The sequence below is a fragment of the Strix aluco genome, chromosome 15 (genome assembly GCF_031877795.1).
Source record: "Strix aluco isolate bStrAlu1 chromosome 15, bStrAlu1.hap1, whole genome shotgun sequence".
In the NCBI taxonomy this organism is placed as follows: Eukaryota; Metazoa; Chordata; class Aves; order Strigiformes; family Strigidae; genus Strix; species Strix aluco.
The window spans coordinates 22,050,137-22,065,260 of record NC_133945.1 but is presented as its reverse complement, the minus strand read 5'-3'; the positions used below and the strand labels follow the sequence as shown (position 1 = coordinate 22,065,260).

Here is a 15,124-nt window from a genome sequence, read left to right as displayed (position 1 = left end):
ACTTGTATTTTTGTGGGAAATGTGTATGTCAGGGTTATTTTGTTGTTTTTTGTTTTGGTTTTGTTTGGGTTTGGGTGGAGCTTTTTTCCTAAATTAAGGCTATCAACACTTGTATTTAAGGAATTGTATTTTTTACAGAAAAATTTATTTGTTAACAACTTACAATAATTGTCCAAGGACCTTAGTGCAACTTACAAAGAAATTAAAGTCACTTACTGTGTGAACAAAAAATGTCTTAAAATTCTTGGCTTCCGGTCGCAACTCTAAAGACCATGGAATTTCTCCTTTTAGAACTTTGTTGACAGGATCCACATAATACAGGTGGGGCCCTTCTGTGAGCAGCAATTGGCGCCGACGTGCAAACAATCCCTAACAACAAAAGTAGAAGCAGCAATGCAAAAAAAGCATGAGGGGAAAAAGAAAAAATAGATGTGTAGATCTCTGAATTTAACAACAGAGGTAGAATTAAAACAACTCTGTGATAAGATAGTATGTTTGAGTCTGGGGGAATTTTTTGTGTTTTCCTTTTGCTTTACATATTGACCTCAATCCCTTTTTTAGGGCATTGCAGTGCATTCCTACCACATGGTAGAACACAAGTACTATTTTAAGAAAGTATCTTCATGCTAGAACAAAACATAAAACAACTAGCTGTACAGAGTGAAGCAAGAGCTATTTGTCAAGGATTCCAGCACAGAAATCAATACTCATGATTTTGTGAAGAAAACTAGGAACAAGCAGCTAGTAACTTAGACGAAAAAGAACCTACATTCTTGTAAAGCTGACACAGATTATCGTTGCTTATCTGTACCATGTTAAAGTTAATACTTAAAGCTGTTCTAATGTCATCCTCTGCCACTCTCAGGCTACAGGCACTAGTCGATTCCAGGAAAAACACCACAGTTAAGGACAATATGGACTTGTATTTTATTTTCTGATATATGTGACTCAATCCACATGCAGATGTGCACTGATATGAAGCATTTAGTGGGCTCTATCAGATTGGGAGGAGGAGGGGGAACAAAATCTCCTTTACTACAGTTGCAAAATGAAAGCATCAATAGAACATTTTCTTTTAGCCTTTTCCAAAAATCAAGAGCACACCACTAAATTAAGAAAAAAACAATCTATTCGTAAGAAAATACAATACTACATTTTAAAAAATAAACAAAACCATTTCACATTTACAAGTAAGTTAAGCAAGGAAGCTCTAAAACAGGTTCCTTATCTATGCTGCAACTGTGCAAAAATGCGAGAGCTGAATCTTGTTACAGGGAATTAAGAAAAGCCCTTACCTTTCTTTTGTCCACTGGACCCATTTTTAGGATTAAGTTATTTTCTACAAACTGATGCCTTAAAAAAAAAAGTAACTATTACTCCAGAAGCAATTTATCCACAGAAACAGCTTTTATTATTATCAAGTAATTTTTCATGTCTCTCCCTAGTATCTCCTTTCTGCCAAAGAGTCCCAAACAACTTTACTAGATGAGTTTTGGGCTCTTCCTCATTCCAAGCCAAAGACTTTTTTCTAAAATCTGACAGTGGGAAAAGAAAAAAAAAAAATCACAAATGAGAATCTCCTTTCAAAAATGAAGAGAAACACTAATAAATAGATGGTCTGGAGGTATTTTGGTTAGACATCAACAGAATATCATTAAAAACCCACTTATGGCAACTGTAAGAATGAAGGAACCTTTTCCAGTTCTAGGACTCTGTAGAGGGAAGACTTCTCAGCAGTGGTATAGTGTCATTTCTGTCTATCTTATAAACATACTCCACAACATCTTCTAGACCTTGTAAATTTTAGAAACACAGTATTAGCACATGCTACTGCTTTAAAAATCAAAGTAAAAAAAATCTACTTGCTAATTTTTTCCTTGAAGATATTAAGACTAACAAATATTAATTTGAATCAAACTTATTTTTCTGGATTCCATATTGCTGTGCAAGTAACAGATGAGCTGTATTCAAAGATCTTACCAAGGATTTCCACCAGCTTGTTTTGCCAGAAGTAACCTCTTTTCATCTTCAGAAAACTGTAAGTCCAGCTCAAAGGAATTGTTGTCAAGATCATGAATATACTGTTCAATATTCCCTCCTGATGTCTGTGGTGTACTTGTCTCCGGGGCAGACAGTGAATGGGAAGAGGCAGAACCAGAAACTTGCATGCAACCAAACTGACTCAGGAGATTGTCATACTGAGGGAGGAAACAAAATGAAGTAAAGAAATTTCTTTGATTAAAAAGCTTATTTTGCACTAAACTGCGGCTTTTAATTTAAACATGCTTTTGTTTACTACAGTTTTGGGCAAGACAACAGCCTACTCTCCACAGATTATAAACAGGCACTTATCCAAAAAAGTATGCTTGGTCAAAAGCAAGCCAGCCAGTATTTTTTCCAAACACTCACTTTATCAGGAAAAAAATGCCAACTAGGTCAAGTTTTAACCAGCAATTTTATATTAGATTCTTAGTAATTGAGTCTTCATTAAAATACAACCAATCAGTAGTTTCAATAAAAATATTTAACATGCAATAACGATGCTTTAATGAAAGTCTCAGGCAGCATCAGAGCTGAATATAGCAATAGACAAACATACATTTCCATAACAGTCTTCATCATCCTCTGACATAGCAGGTAAATATGCTGTAAGTTTTGGGGGTGTCTGAAGATGTAGGTTCTCCCACACAATGGATTCAAAGAAGGGGTGAGCCTTAAGAGGTCCATATCCTCCCATTTCTTCACAACCTAATCTGTTGGTAGCATCTAGAACCTGAGAAAATTACAATTAAGTTAACATGCATAAAATAGTGACAAGGACATGGTGAGCACCATTCACATTTGCACAGCAGCATGCAAAAACTTCAAACCAGTTGGTCTCACTGCCCTAAGCACATGTTTCTAGAATATAAGGAGACTGTTTACAATACAAGATGTTATTTGTCAGTATGTCTTGTCAGCAACATTTTGCATTAGACCAGCTCAGAGATCTAGAGAAAGGGTCCAAAGCACTTCTTTGGGTCCACACAATTTTTTGGCTTTGTTTCTTCATAAAGACAGAAACAAACCCAAGTAAACATACAGAAAAGGCCTGATGGGGTATAGCTCATTTAAGTACAGCCCTGCATCATGTTGTAGTGATGCAAGCTGTGGAAGCTATAGCTGATGTCAAACACCAACCCCTCAAGCACCCTAAAACCACACAGTTCTCAGATGTTGACACAGTCTGGACTTTACCATTCAGCAGGCACTGACTTGGCCATAGAGCTGGCCTGGACACATGCTGCTTAGGCCCTTTACAATGGTTGCACTCATCATCATCCACATAGGATACAGTTTCCTCCTCACCCTCCACCCCATCTAATATACTAGGCTATTGAACTTCAGAAAGCTTATGCCACCCAAAACGTTCTTTGCATATTCATTTTAGTGTCATGCCTATATCTCACTGATGAGACAGAACTATTTTTTGTTCCTATCTGTCAAACATTCACATGCAGAGTAATTCTTTGGCTAATACTATTGAGACATGCATTAAGTGCAAGGTAAGTACATGCTAAAATACAAGGTAAGTTGATTTACATTGTAATGAGTATTTCTCCCTGTGATAGAGAACACTGTTTCCAACTAAACAATTCATTATACAACTCAACAAGAATTAATCTGGATACTATGTAAACCTAAGTATTTGAATCTTAACTTCTGTACAATGTGCAATATTTAGAACCACTTGCTTCCATTTCACTGAGAGACATTCCTTGTCCACGCTTTAGAATTCAGATTTAAAAAAATAATAATCTGAGTGCTGTTTAATAATGGATGCTGATTTTCAAGACACTCCCCTACGCAGTCAATAATGCTCACAGTCATTCTTATTATAAGGTTTGCAATAGAGTGCATAGAAACTTTAGGAAAAAAAGAACTACATAAGCTGAATGATTCCAATGTCATCAAATTATTTAACAGCAGCAAATATTTACCAATAGCTTTTCAACAAGGTCTTTTGCCTTGGGAAAAAATTTTTCTGGAAAGTCATATTCCAACTTTATTATCTTCTGGAATATAAGATATTCATTTCTGCAAAAGAGAAAAATATTAGCTCTTGTTATTAGTTCTCCAAGGTTCTTTCACCTTAACAGTGCATAACCTGGACAAATATTAAATGGGAGATCTACAAGTTAAGTCACATTCCCATAAATCTTTCTAGGGTAAAGGGGTACAGTCTTCCAAGTATCTATGATCCTGTAAGCACCAGATACTTGCATAATAACAAATTCAAATGGCTCAATACAGAGGTGCCTCATACCCTCTTCACGTAGGCATAGTTACCTTCATGGTATAAATTACATGTGAAATCCTAGGATAAATTAAGGAATCTCTCTCAGGAACTCTAGTTATAGCTGTGTAAGCATCTTCATGACATCAGAAAGGACAAATAAAAGCAAGCATGACATTAACACCAACACTGCACCATGAAAAGTTGTACTTCAGAACTGGTAGTAAGGTAAAAGCCAAAACCAAGTCAATGTATTTATGATCCACATGTAAAGAATTAGCTTAAAACTCTTACCCAGCTCTAAATGGAGGCAATCCAGCTACAAGTTGATATATTATACATCCCAGAGCCCAGAGGTCAGAGCTTCAAAAGAAAGAGGTAAAAAACCATATAGCATGTTTTCCTATGCGAAGTCTTTAAACTCTAATTTAAAAAAAAAAATGTAAGCTTCTGATGGTTAGAACATAGCACAAACACATGGGACAAACCTGCCTAACATAATTACCACACTATTTTCACTTCGTTCCTTGACAGAAGAGTAGGCTAGCAACACAACTTTTGGAAAAAAAAAGTATACAGTAACCATCCCACAACAACTGACTACAAGCACATGTGCTCAGTGAAAATAATTAATGGGTATGTAGTAAGACTAAAAAAAATACTTATTATCAACTACCACAATTGAAAGATGCATCCAACTTAGTGCAATATATTCTCCTTCAGAATTAAAATCCTTTCCTCTAAATATTTTATGTAAAAAAAAAGTCACAATACATCTTTTCCACTTAAAGCTTTTAAGACAAACAAAAAGACAGGCTATATGGTACATGGATAAGGGAATGTCTTAAGTTTTAGTGTGTTGGCCTGAAAAAGTATTTTTAACTTATTTTACCTCAAGGTAAACTATACATAGATTTGATTAATGCTTAGAAATCCTCATGGACGACTAAAACACTAACAAAGACTCAAAACTACTCAAATTAGGAGTTTTCTGGAAAAATGAAGCATTATGTAACTTCTAGAAAGAAATGATAGCCTGATGAAGTCTTTCCATGAGCCAAGCCAGTCAAAACCTCTTTACTAGAAGCAAAAGTGCAAAGTCTAATGGTGCTTCTAGCATTTCAAGAAACTCTAGCACAAACTACCACAGTTACTGATATAAGAGATCTTTTTTCCCTATGATTTGTCAGTGATTACTTTGATTATTCTTCCAGCATTGTAATAAAGTAGGTATACAGTCTGTAGGTTACCATCAAGAATCAATTTAAATGAGATAAGAAATTTCTTAAGGGTATCACTCACACCAGCTACAGAGATGACCTTTAAACCACTGCAAACCCCAAGCAGAGCTTAGCAAAGGTAACTGCAAGTTGATCTAAACACAAGTCAAAGAAAGCTGTAGCCTTTCCTCTAACCAACAGAATGTGACATTCTGTCACTTTTACAGCAGGAATTACCATATTAGAGCAAGCTCATATAAAACAGAATTAAAAAGATTATATTATTTGGATAACAGAATAAAGTTTACTGATTTATGTGCAAGAGAAACCCAAATTCACATTACACATCTTCTCCTGACAACACCTAATCCTGTCTGTAGAACTCCAGAAGGTAGATGAACTGAGGAAACCAGCACTCAGACAAGAAGCAACACTTGAGAAAAAAATTTTTCTTTTAAAAGTCTCTTAAAAAAAACTGTGTACTGAAGCATCTCATTTAATTGAAATACTAAGCTTGCTTTATTTATCCACTCCCCTTCATTTGACAGTATCCTGACAGAAACAGTAAAGTTCTGAAATACAATAGAGTCCTCACCTTTTACAGGCAGATTTCTCTGTCAGCAGTTCTGGAGAAACATACTGGGCCGTCCCTACAAATGAGTTTGCCCGTGCTGGTAAGAAAATTGAAATAAATAAACAAAGACATACTTATGGAGAAGTCAACCTCTCTTCACCCAATTAAAAAAAAAAGGCAATCTGTTGCAAGTTATGTGATGCTACAAAGAACTCACAGGAATTTATCTATTCATCCACCAAACCTGCTTGGAAGAGACAAATCAATTAATCTGTGATATCTATTTGATTCAAGAAGCTAGGCATTTAGGCACTGTTAGGTATAAAATCTACCAATGCAAGCTTACTACATTCAAGTAAAAAATTAAGTTTATAAAATTCAGTTCAGCCTAGTGCCTTTTTCAGGCACTGCAGCATCACTGATTCACAGGTTAATACTAAGCAACTACCGACATAAGAATTCTATAACCCTCACATTTAAGCAACTCTGGTAGTCCCTGGGGTTAAGTACATTAAGCAGAGCAAAAACTGTTTCAGCTGAGACATAGTAACTATTTGTTTGTATCCCTGTCTTGCAAATTAAAAGAAACTTGAGGTAGTTTAACTTCTCACTATATTTGGTGATCTAGCTGGCTATACCACTATGCCAAGTATTACCTCTTTTGACAATCTAAGCAGTGGCGGTGAAAACTGTTTCAGGATCTCTCAGTGATTTTGTTAGGTAGGAGGTAACGATATTTGAAGATTACAAATTGGTAAATACAACATACAAACATTTTCAAAGAACCACTTGCTACAGTTATCTGTGTCACACAACGAAGTAAATAATGGCATACCTTGTCTGCTATCTGCAGATAACACTTTTGCTGTTCCAAAGTCTGTTATTTGAATGTGCATATCTTCATTTAGCAAGATGTTCTCTGGCTTAAGGTCCCTGGAAAAGGCAGACTTTTGTATTTAAACAGCACACAAATTAAAGTTGCAGAACGGTCTAGTGACTTATGTACATAATGCTATCATAAATGATGCAGACATTCTATAAACATTGTCGTGTCAACTTTCCTCTAACTTGCAGCTGTCAACATGTAGACTGCTAACAGATTTTGAAAGGCCCATTAATTAACATTTTTTCTAAAAAGACCTGAAGTAACAAATAATCTCAAAACCATGCTACTGTGCACCTCACTTGTTCCACAAAAATTAAAAACAAAACAAAACAACACACCCCTTTACTCCCAAACCTTAATTTAAATAGCATCTGACAGATTGATCTTCTAGGCCTGTTTACTCAGTGCAAGACTTCAGTTAGTCAACCAGTGGCAACCTCCTCATCCCAGCTAAATGTCCAGAACTGTAAAGCACCGCCACACTTTAAGAATGACATGTTTACATTTGTCACCTACAAATCTGTGTACAATCTGTATTTCAAATGTATGTGTACCATTTGTATGGGCACTGCCTCTGATTCTGAATAAAACCAGACCTCACAGTATCACACACACGATACACAGCAATACAGAGTTAGATGTCAAGAGGTCCATTACAACAACATAAACAGCAGCATTGGGTTACACTTATTTACATTGCACCAAGTTTCCTCAGTTGACAAGGAAAGACAACATATTTCCCTCTTAAGAAGTGTTTTTGGATGCTCATAAAGAAATCTAGAAGCATGGGAGTTGTTTTGGTTAACTGGTAAGAAAAATCAGTGCAAATTCAAAGCTGTTTCCATCAACTGCTGTGCAGCATTATTTTCCTCAGATTACAGCCCCCTATTATTGAAAAGCATGGATTGGGCAGTTGAACAGTTTAAAGTCTGTGGACTAGCACAGAAAGCAAATGGAAAGAAGTAATTATGACACACAAGCCATAAAAATCCTGTTAATTTTCCTGTTAAGTATTCTCAGAGAGAAGTAGAAAGTACATGAATGGAATGGACTTCAACAGTTCTGTGTGGGCTTTTTTTATATATACATATGTATGTATATATATTGTACTCTATACATATATACACAGAGTTTCTATACCATATACCTATATTATATATTAATATTGTATTATGGATCTAGGATATAGCTATATATCTAAATACATAGAGGGATATATCTGTAGTAACTTTTCCAGAGTAGCCTGTATCTAAAAGTGTTCTATCTCATGTCATATTTCTTTAGGCAGCAGAAAATCCCAAGAGCTTTCAGGCACTGCTAGAGCTATGGACTTCTAATTAAATAAAATTTATACTAAGTTCTCTAATTGCACAATTTCACTGTTTTCTTTTGAGCTTCTCATAGTAGCCTTCATATGAAGGCAAATATAAAGCAGCTCTTATAATACAAGATTTTCAATATAGGCTTAGTAATACTGACAATCATGCTATTTTCATTTTATATTCTCCCAGCCTAATATGTAGGCTATATAATCAAAGTGAAACTGGGAGTTCTTGAACTCTTTCCCCACTGTAGAAAATGTTATGCTTTTAGTACTCTCCACATCCAGCCCCCTTAGATTCTATTCCCAATCATTTCACAGAAAAGTATTAGGAAAATACTTCGTCCTTTTAAATATAACTGAAAGAAGAAATAATGCTATCAGAATTATAATCAGCCAGCTTTTGGCCAACTAGCATCGACTGTTTCATGAACAACTGCTTGGGAACCTACACACACAATATATTTCTTACCCAAAAAGAAGTTCTGTGGCTCAGATTTCTCACACAGCTTTAATTTGTTTAATAAATACAAATGACAAAACATTCTTATCCAGACAATATAATTACATCCCAAACAACTGCAAAGGTCCGATTAAAAATTTTGCTAAATTTCACCATTTACCTAGTTATTGTTCAGCTTTGTGGAAATAGTTTGCTCAGTGAAAACTGAAATACATTAATTTTACTTTTCTTGATGATGTGCTGCACACTAATTCACACACCATCAGAATTCTGGTTACATAACACCACAGAAAAAAAAAAAAAAAAGAGGTAGTTAAAAAGTCAGTTTCTGGTTTTAGACCAACAATCAAGCTTGAAAAATACAAGCTTTTGGTAATGTTAATTCCAGGCCAAAAAGTTTTCTTTCTTTTTCCTGCTAGAACAGTTGGTCTAATAACAGAGATTATCCCTCCTCCTAAAGTTTTCTTTGTTTCGCTCCCTGTGTTAACAACAGTACTAATGCTAATGAAACACTATTATGCTCTCATTAGCTTCCCACAAAATACACCTTTGCTTTAGACTTCACAAAGAACATTTCTAGAAACAACACCTTGTGCATAATCAAATGCATGCTGGTCTCAACTTTGTATTACCTGTGAATTATTCCTTTCCCATGCAAATATTCCAGGGCTGATACAATTTCAGCAGTATAAAACCTGGTACAGGTCTCATCAAAAGAGCCAATTTTGCGTATATACTTTAGCAGCTCTCCATTTTTGGCATAGCTAAGCCCAAAATCTGAATGTAAGTATAGTTAAGGTTTATCACTAAACCATTCTAAAACAAAAATCCCCGCACCTCATTCCAAAGACCAGAATACTACTAAAAAATATATGAACAACAGGGAAGAAGTGAAGTTGGTTAATTTGAAAGTTTACATAGCAACCCAAAACAATTTCTTAAATATATTAACCACCCAGGATACAGGTCCCACTTCCTTAGCATAGCAGAGACTACATAAAGGGTTAAATTTGTAGTTTTTCCAGACAGTCATCTGAATAATTCATTTAAACTGTATACATAATTGCCCTCAAAGAGAACTATTTACAGTCATAACTAGCATTCAAGCTAAGTTTAAGATTGCCCCATCATCTGGAAAGTTCCAAAGTCAGCCCAGTGTTCAACGAGCAAGTGTTGACATTACAAACGAGAGCCCCTGTAAGTTCTGTTAGTGCATGCGTGTACGTATGTACACACATGATATAGGGCCTGGTGGCACTGCTAGCAGCCTCTGTGAAAAGCACAGCTACCTACTGACCCCAGAAATGGGCCAATGTATCCTTTTACCCTTCACACAGCCAATTTGAAGCAGGAAGTTTAGGAGGAAATTCACACACAAGAACAAAAAAGCCAACTGCAAATCAATGAGTTTTCAAGATGAAACTGCACTTTGCAATTACTGTTAGAGAGAATACTTGGGAAACAGTGGCCCAAACAGAGGAGTTTCAGCTTTCTATCATTCAGATGATTCTGTAAGCACTTTTACATAAGAAAAGTGTAATAGATCTAATTGTTCAAATAAAAAATAATAATAAATGTAGCTGGCTATCCCTATTTTAAACACAGAAATTGTGGCGTTTACTGTATAAATCAGAAACATAAAACATTTCTAAAACATTTCATACACCCCCCAATTTTTATTTTTTAAAAATGATTTTAAACTTAAGATTCTTGCAAGTTTCCCTTCAGCACTGACCACAAGTACAACATAAGGTATTATTTTATTCATCTCCCCTGTCCCACAAGCCACCCACTCTTCTCTTTGAGGGGGCATACTCATTCTGTTTGCTTAATTTAGATTAAAAGCACGACTGCAAAAATTGCATTGCAAATATTAAGATATTTTAAATATCTCAGGTTATTTTCATCATTCCTGTTAGACAATGTTTCAAAGGAATCAAAGCTGGGGATCGGTACTTTTAAGCAAGTGTTACAGCAAGTTTTAAAATGCAAAGGATACATAGCTTTTCATCATCCTGAAAGGTGAAGTAGAGTTTCACAAAAAAAGGGTGATCCAGACGGGACATTACATCTCTCTCTCGTGTCACGTATGGCACCTTATTTTCTTTTATGATATGACGTTTTTCTAGAATTTTAACTTAATGAAAAAAGACAGAGTGAAAATGCAGGAAGTACAACCAAATGGAGTCGATTTAAGTAATTTGTTTGGGGTTTTTTTTTGGTTAAAGTTATCATAAACCTACTAATTCTGTCTTTTGAACAGGTGTTTTGTAACAGGACTACGTTGATATTGCGTTTTTTAAAAGTTCATGTTGAAGAAGTCAATACTTACTGGCATATTCTCTAGAACTTGCCAGTTCCCGAGCCAAGACAACCTGTTGCCAGAGAAGAGAAAATATATTGAAACCATTCATTAGACATACACTAACATTGATTTTGATCTTCCAGTACATATTTAGAATACTGATTGTCCAAAATAAGTTATCACAACCGCAATCAGCAAAACATTTAAGCATATGTTCATATTATGCTGGCTTCAGCAAGACCTCTGCAGAAATTCAGTTCAACATAACAGTGCTTGTTTTTCTGAAAGACTTACACACCTGACTGGATAATCACTGATTTACCTTTTTCCACAATAATTCTGAAGATTGTAACATAAGTCACAGTAAACTGCCAAATCTTCTTAAAGGGGAAAAGAGCAACAAGTGCACTGAGAAATATTTACAAAGATCTGTCACAGTACTTTTTCTTAACAGAAATGGCAAAGATTGAAAGATAAATTTTACCCGAAAGATCAAAAGGAAGAAGTGAGACAGGGCTTTCAACTATTTACAGTTTGTTAGGAAAAAGATTTAAAGAAAGGGAGTGAAAGATTTCCAGTTAGTAGAAGCAAGGGTTAACGCTTCAGGCAAGCAGTTCTACATTCATAAAGAGAAAAGCTTTTGGAGGAACACAAAGTTCATCTTCAAGAAAGAACTTCTATAGAAGGCAGCTTAAGACAATCTCAGAAGTCCTCTTGCATTAACCTGAGCAATAACATTGTAACAACAGATATCTAGTTTGTGTTTTTCTCATTTTAAATTTAGATCCATTCCAATATTTTGCTAGAATCCCATTATACTAATTTTCTATTTTTTTAAAATCACTGCACCAGGCTTGCTTCTAATCCACTTATTATATTCTAACCCCTTGCAAAATCAGTTATGACAGAGTACTCCAAAATATTATTACATACACCTGATACTAAACTTTAGGCATTTAGGAAAAAGAGCTTCTAAATAAGGCACTTTTACAGATGAAAGAAGTGCATACAGTTGCACTCTTTCAGTATTAGAAAACTGAAATCTCAGTTCATTAGTAAGAGGCACCTCTAATTTTCTAAATTTCATCTTCTGCAAACACGCTGAAGTTCACAGTATTTGATCAATGAAAATTTCCACAAGAAACAACCAGTCTGTTACAAGCTGCATCTCTGTGTAAGGAATTCGAGACCCTTCTGTGTACACAGGTAACATTAAAGCTGTGCAATCAAAGGAGAATGTTTTTATCTTTTCTAAGGTTTCATCAATCAAGTCTACCATTTCTACCTAAAGCAGGTCACTTTAAAAGTCAGTTCTTAAATAAATACCCAGATATATAGTGCTAACTTTCTGCATTTTGGAAACTGATACTTGTGCATTTTCATAAAACAATTCAGTGCCATCAGCAAAATCAAAAATCCAATAGGCAATCTTGCCTGTATATAGACACATAGAGTCCATAGTCAGATGGCAGAAGTGATCAACTGACACAGCTGAAAATATATCTTGGCTAATAACTCTCAAACTTGAATTAAGCTGAACAGCTCCAAAGACTGACTCTCCTCCAGTCCTGCATGGTCTCAAATTTTTTACCATTAGATTTCAGATGTATTGTCCACATACTTACATTGATATTGAACAGCTGTGTTCTAAGTACACAGTGTTGAGTATTTACCTCCTAGCATAAGTACTTGGGTACCCTCAAGTCTCTTCCTCACTGAACAAATCTGAGTATACCGTATCTCCTTATTTCCTAACTAATAATCCACAAAAAAACCCAGTAGAATCAGAACAAAAAAAAAAAAAAAGAAAAAACCCCAGAAGTGCATGTTAATATTATGTCTCTGCTATGCAGGGCCTGAATCTTACCCACCCTATGGAAAGAAGAGGTATCAATAATGAATGTAAGTTCTATAGAAAGAAATTAGACCTTAATATAGGTAGCTTAAAAAAAACCAAACACAAACCCAAAAGCATTCACAAATATGTAAATGTGTAAATTGCAAATTCAGACAACAGCAAGGCAAGAAACGTAGTTAAACGTCTCAAGCTGGAGGAAGGTGAGGTAAGAAGAGCAGGGAACCCTCAACAGAGGATACAAAGCAGAAATAATTGGCAGACATCGCGGCCAAGTCCAACTCTAAGCCTGAACAAATACTTCAGACCGATTAAGTCTGCATTTAAGAACTGGTTTTAGTCAGACACTCATACTTCCCTAGAGCTTCTCTTCTTTTTAAGAGAAGCCTCATTTATATGTGGAGACAAAACCAAGGGGGCGGAAAAAAAGAAATACGTACAAGCCATACAGAAGGAGACGAGCAGGACAACATGCCTACCCAAACACAAGAATTATAATTCTGCCACTCCATAATCAATATTATTCTGAGAGGAGCCTGAAGCTGTCTACAAAGCAAGCAGATTTTCACTACTTTAAAAGAGCAGTGCAGCAACTAGAGGGCCCTGCATCTGTGTATCTGTTAATATCAAGCATGGGTCCAAGAACAGTCCAAGGTCCCACAAAATTGCAGAATGCTCTGAAGAAAAATCCCCTGAAGCCAGATCATGTGCATCTCTGCTGAATTTGAAATACAGCACTGGCACCAGGTAGAGTTTGTGGTAGCTTATTAGAAGTCCAAGAAAATGGAATATATTCATTATGATGACTAAATTTTTTTATTTTTTTATTTATTCTGAAGCTGTCATTGGAGGCATGGCCCCTTCTTTTTGAGAGGAACACTTTTCCAGTCAGAATACTGGTGAAGATCTTCGGGAGTATAATCAGATCTCTGAATCCACAACCATGTTTAATAAGAACAAAGGATGTGATTTTTAACAAGATGTTTTGATAACAATGCAAAGATACATGCCCCACAGATCAAGAGCTCTAGGTGTTGATACATAACATCCACAGGGACCTCAACAGACTGGAGAAATGGGCAGGCAGAAATCTTATGCAGTTCCCTGTTTCAAACTTTTTTCCTGTTTTGAACTTTTTTTCCCTTTTTTGTCCTGGTGGACACCAATCTGAACATGAGCCACCAATGTGCCCTTGCTGCAAAGAAGGCAAATGGTATCCTGGGCTGCATTAGGAGGAATGTTGCCAGTATGTTGATGGAGGTGATCCTTTCCCTCTATTCAGCTCTAGTAAGATCACACTTGGAGTACTGTGCCTAGTTCTGGGCTCCTCAGTAAAACAGAGACATGGAGCTACTGGAGAGAGTCCGGAGGAGGACCACTAAGATCATTAACAGAGTGGAAAATCTCTCATTTGAGGAAAGGCTTAGAGAGATGGGATTGTTCAGCCTACAGAAGAAAAGGCTCAGGGGAAATCTTACCAATGGATATAAATATCTGAAGGACAAGTGTAAATGAGATGAAGTCAGGCTCTTTTCAGCAGTGGGCAAAACGAAACACAGGAGGTTCCACCTGAACATCAGGAAATGCCTTTCTACCATGAGGGTGACCAAGCACTGGCACACGTTGCCCAGAGAGGTTAAAGAACCTCCATCCTTGGAGATACTCAAAAGCTGTCCAGACATGGTCCTGGGCAACCGACTCTAGGTGATCCTGCTTGAGCAGGGAGGTTGGATCACCTTCAGAGGTCCCTTGTAACCTCAATCCTTCTGTGATTCTGTAGAGCAGCAAGCAAGTTTCCTTCTGGAAGGATGCAGTCTATAGGCTGAAGGGCTACAGTCATTATCCTGAGCTTAAAGTTTTTAAACCAATTTTTTAAAATTTAAATCAAAAACATTCAGTTGCTGAAGACAGGACTGGACATTACTTTTAAAAGAAAATAATAATAAGCAAGTACTGTTAAGTCCCCTCCAGCAACAGTTTCTAACCTGTCCAGTGGCCATGGAAAGAGCATAAGCAAGTATTTCCTGTGGAGTCTGATCATTATGAAAGGCATCCCTAAAAGTACTGATCAGTTTCTAAAGTCACAGCACTACAATAATGGACCAGAACTGCTAAGGTTGACAGAGTGACAGGCAGGAAGACCTAACTCCTGACCATGCTCTCTCTAGCACTACTTGAGGCTCAACTGATTATGATAACTGAAATTCTGCTTGTGAAACTCAAA

General features: G+C 36.2%; 1 protein-coding gene across 8 annotated transcripts in view; it reads right to left on the bottom strand.

Moving 5' to 3' along the window:
• Positions 1-15,124, bottom strand: part of PDPK1 (3-phosphoinositide dependent protein kinase 1) — a 35,012-nt gene that overhangs the window by 5,343 nt on the left and 14,545 nt on the right. For 7 of the 8 annotated variants that reach the window (XM_074841552.1, XM_074841553.1, XM_074841550.1 and 4 more), the window contains 11 exons: positions 11,073-11,115; positions 10,740-10,877; positions 9,373-9,517; positions 6,906-7,003; positions 6,092-6,167; positions 4,571-4,639; positions 3,981-4,077; positions 2,600-2,773; positions 1,981-2,198; positions 1,296-1,353; positions 217-369 (listed from right to left, as the gene is read on the bottom strand). In XM_074841552.1, the coding sequence (XP_074697653.1) occupies positions 217-369; positions 1,296-1,353; positions 1,981-2,198; positions 2,600-2,773; positions 3,981-4,077; positions 4,571-4,639; positions 6,092-6,167; positions 6,906-7,003; positions 9,373-9,517; positions 10,740-10,877; positions 11,073-11,115 (1,269 nt within the window). The other variant, XM_074841556.1, reaches the window with a different exon arrangement.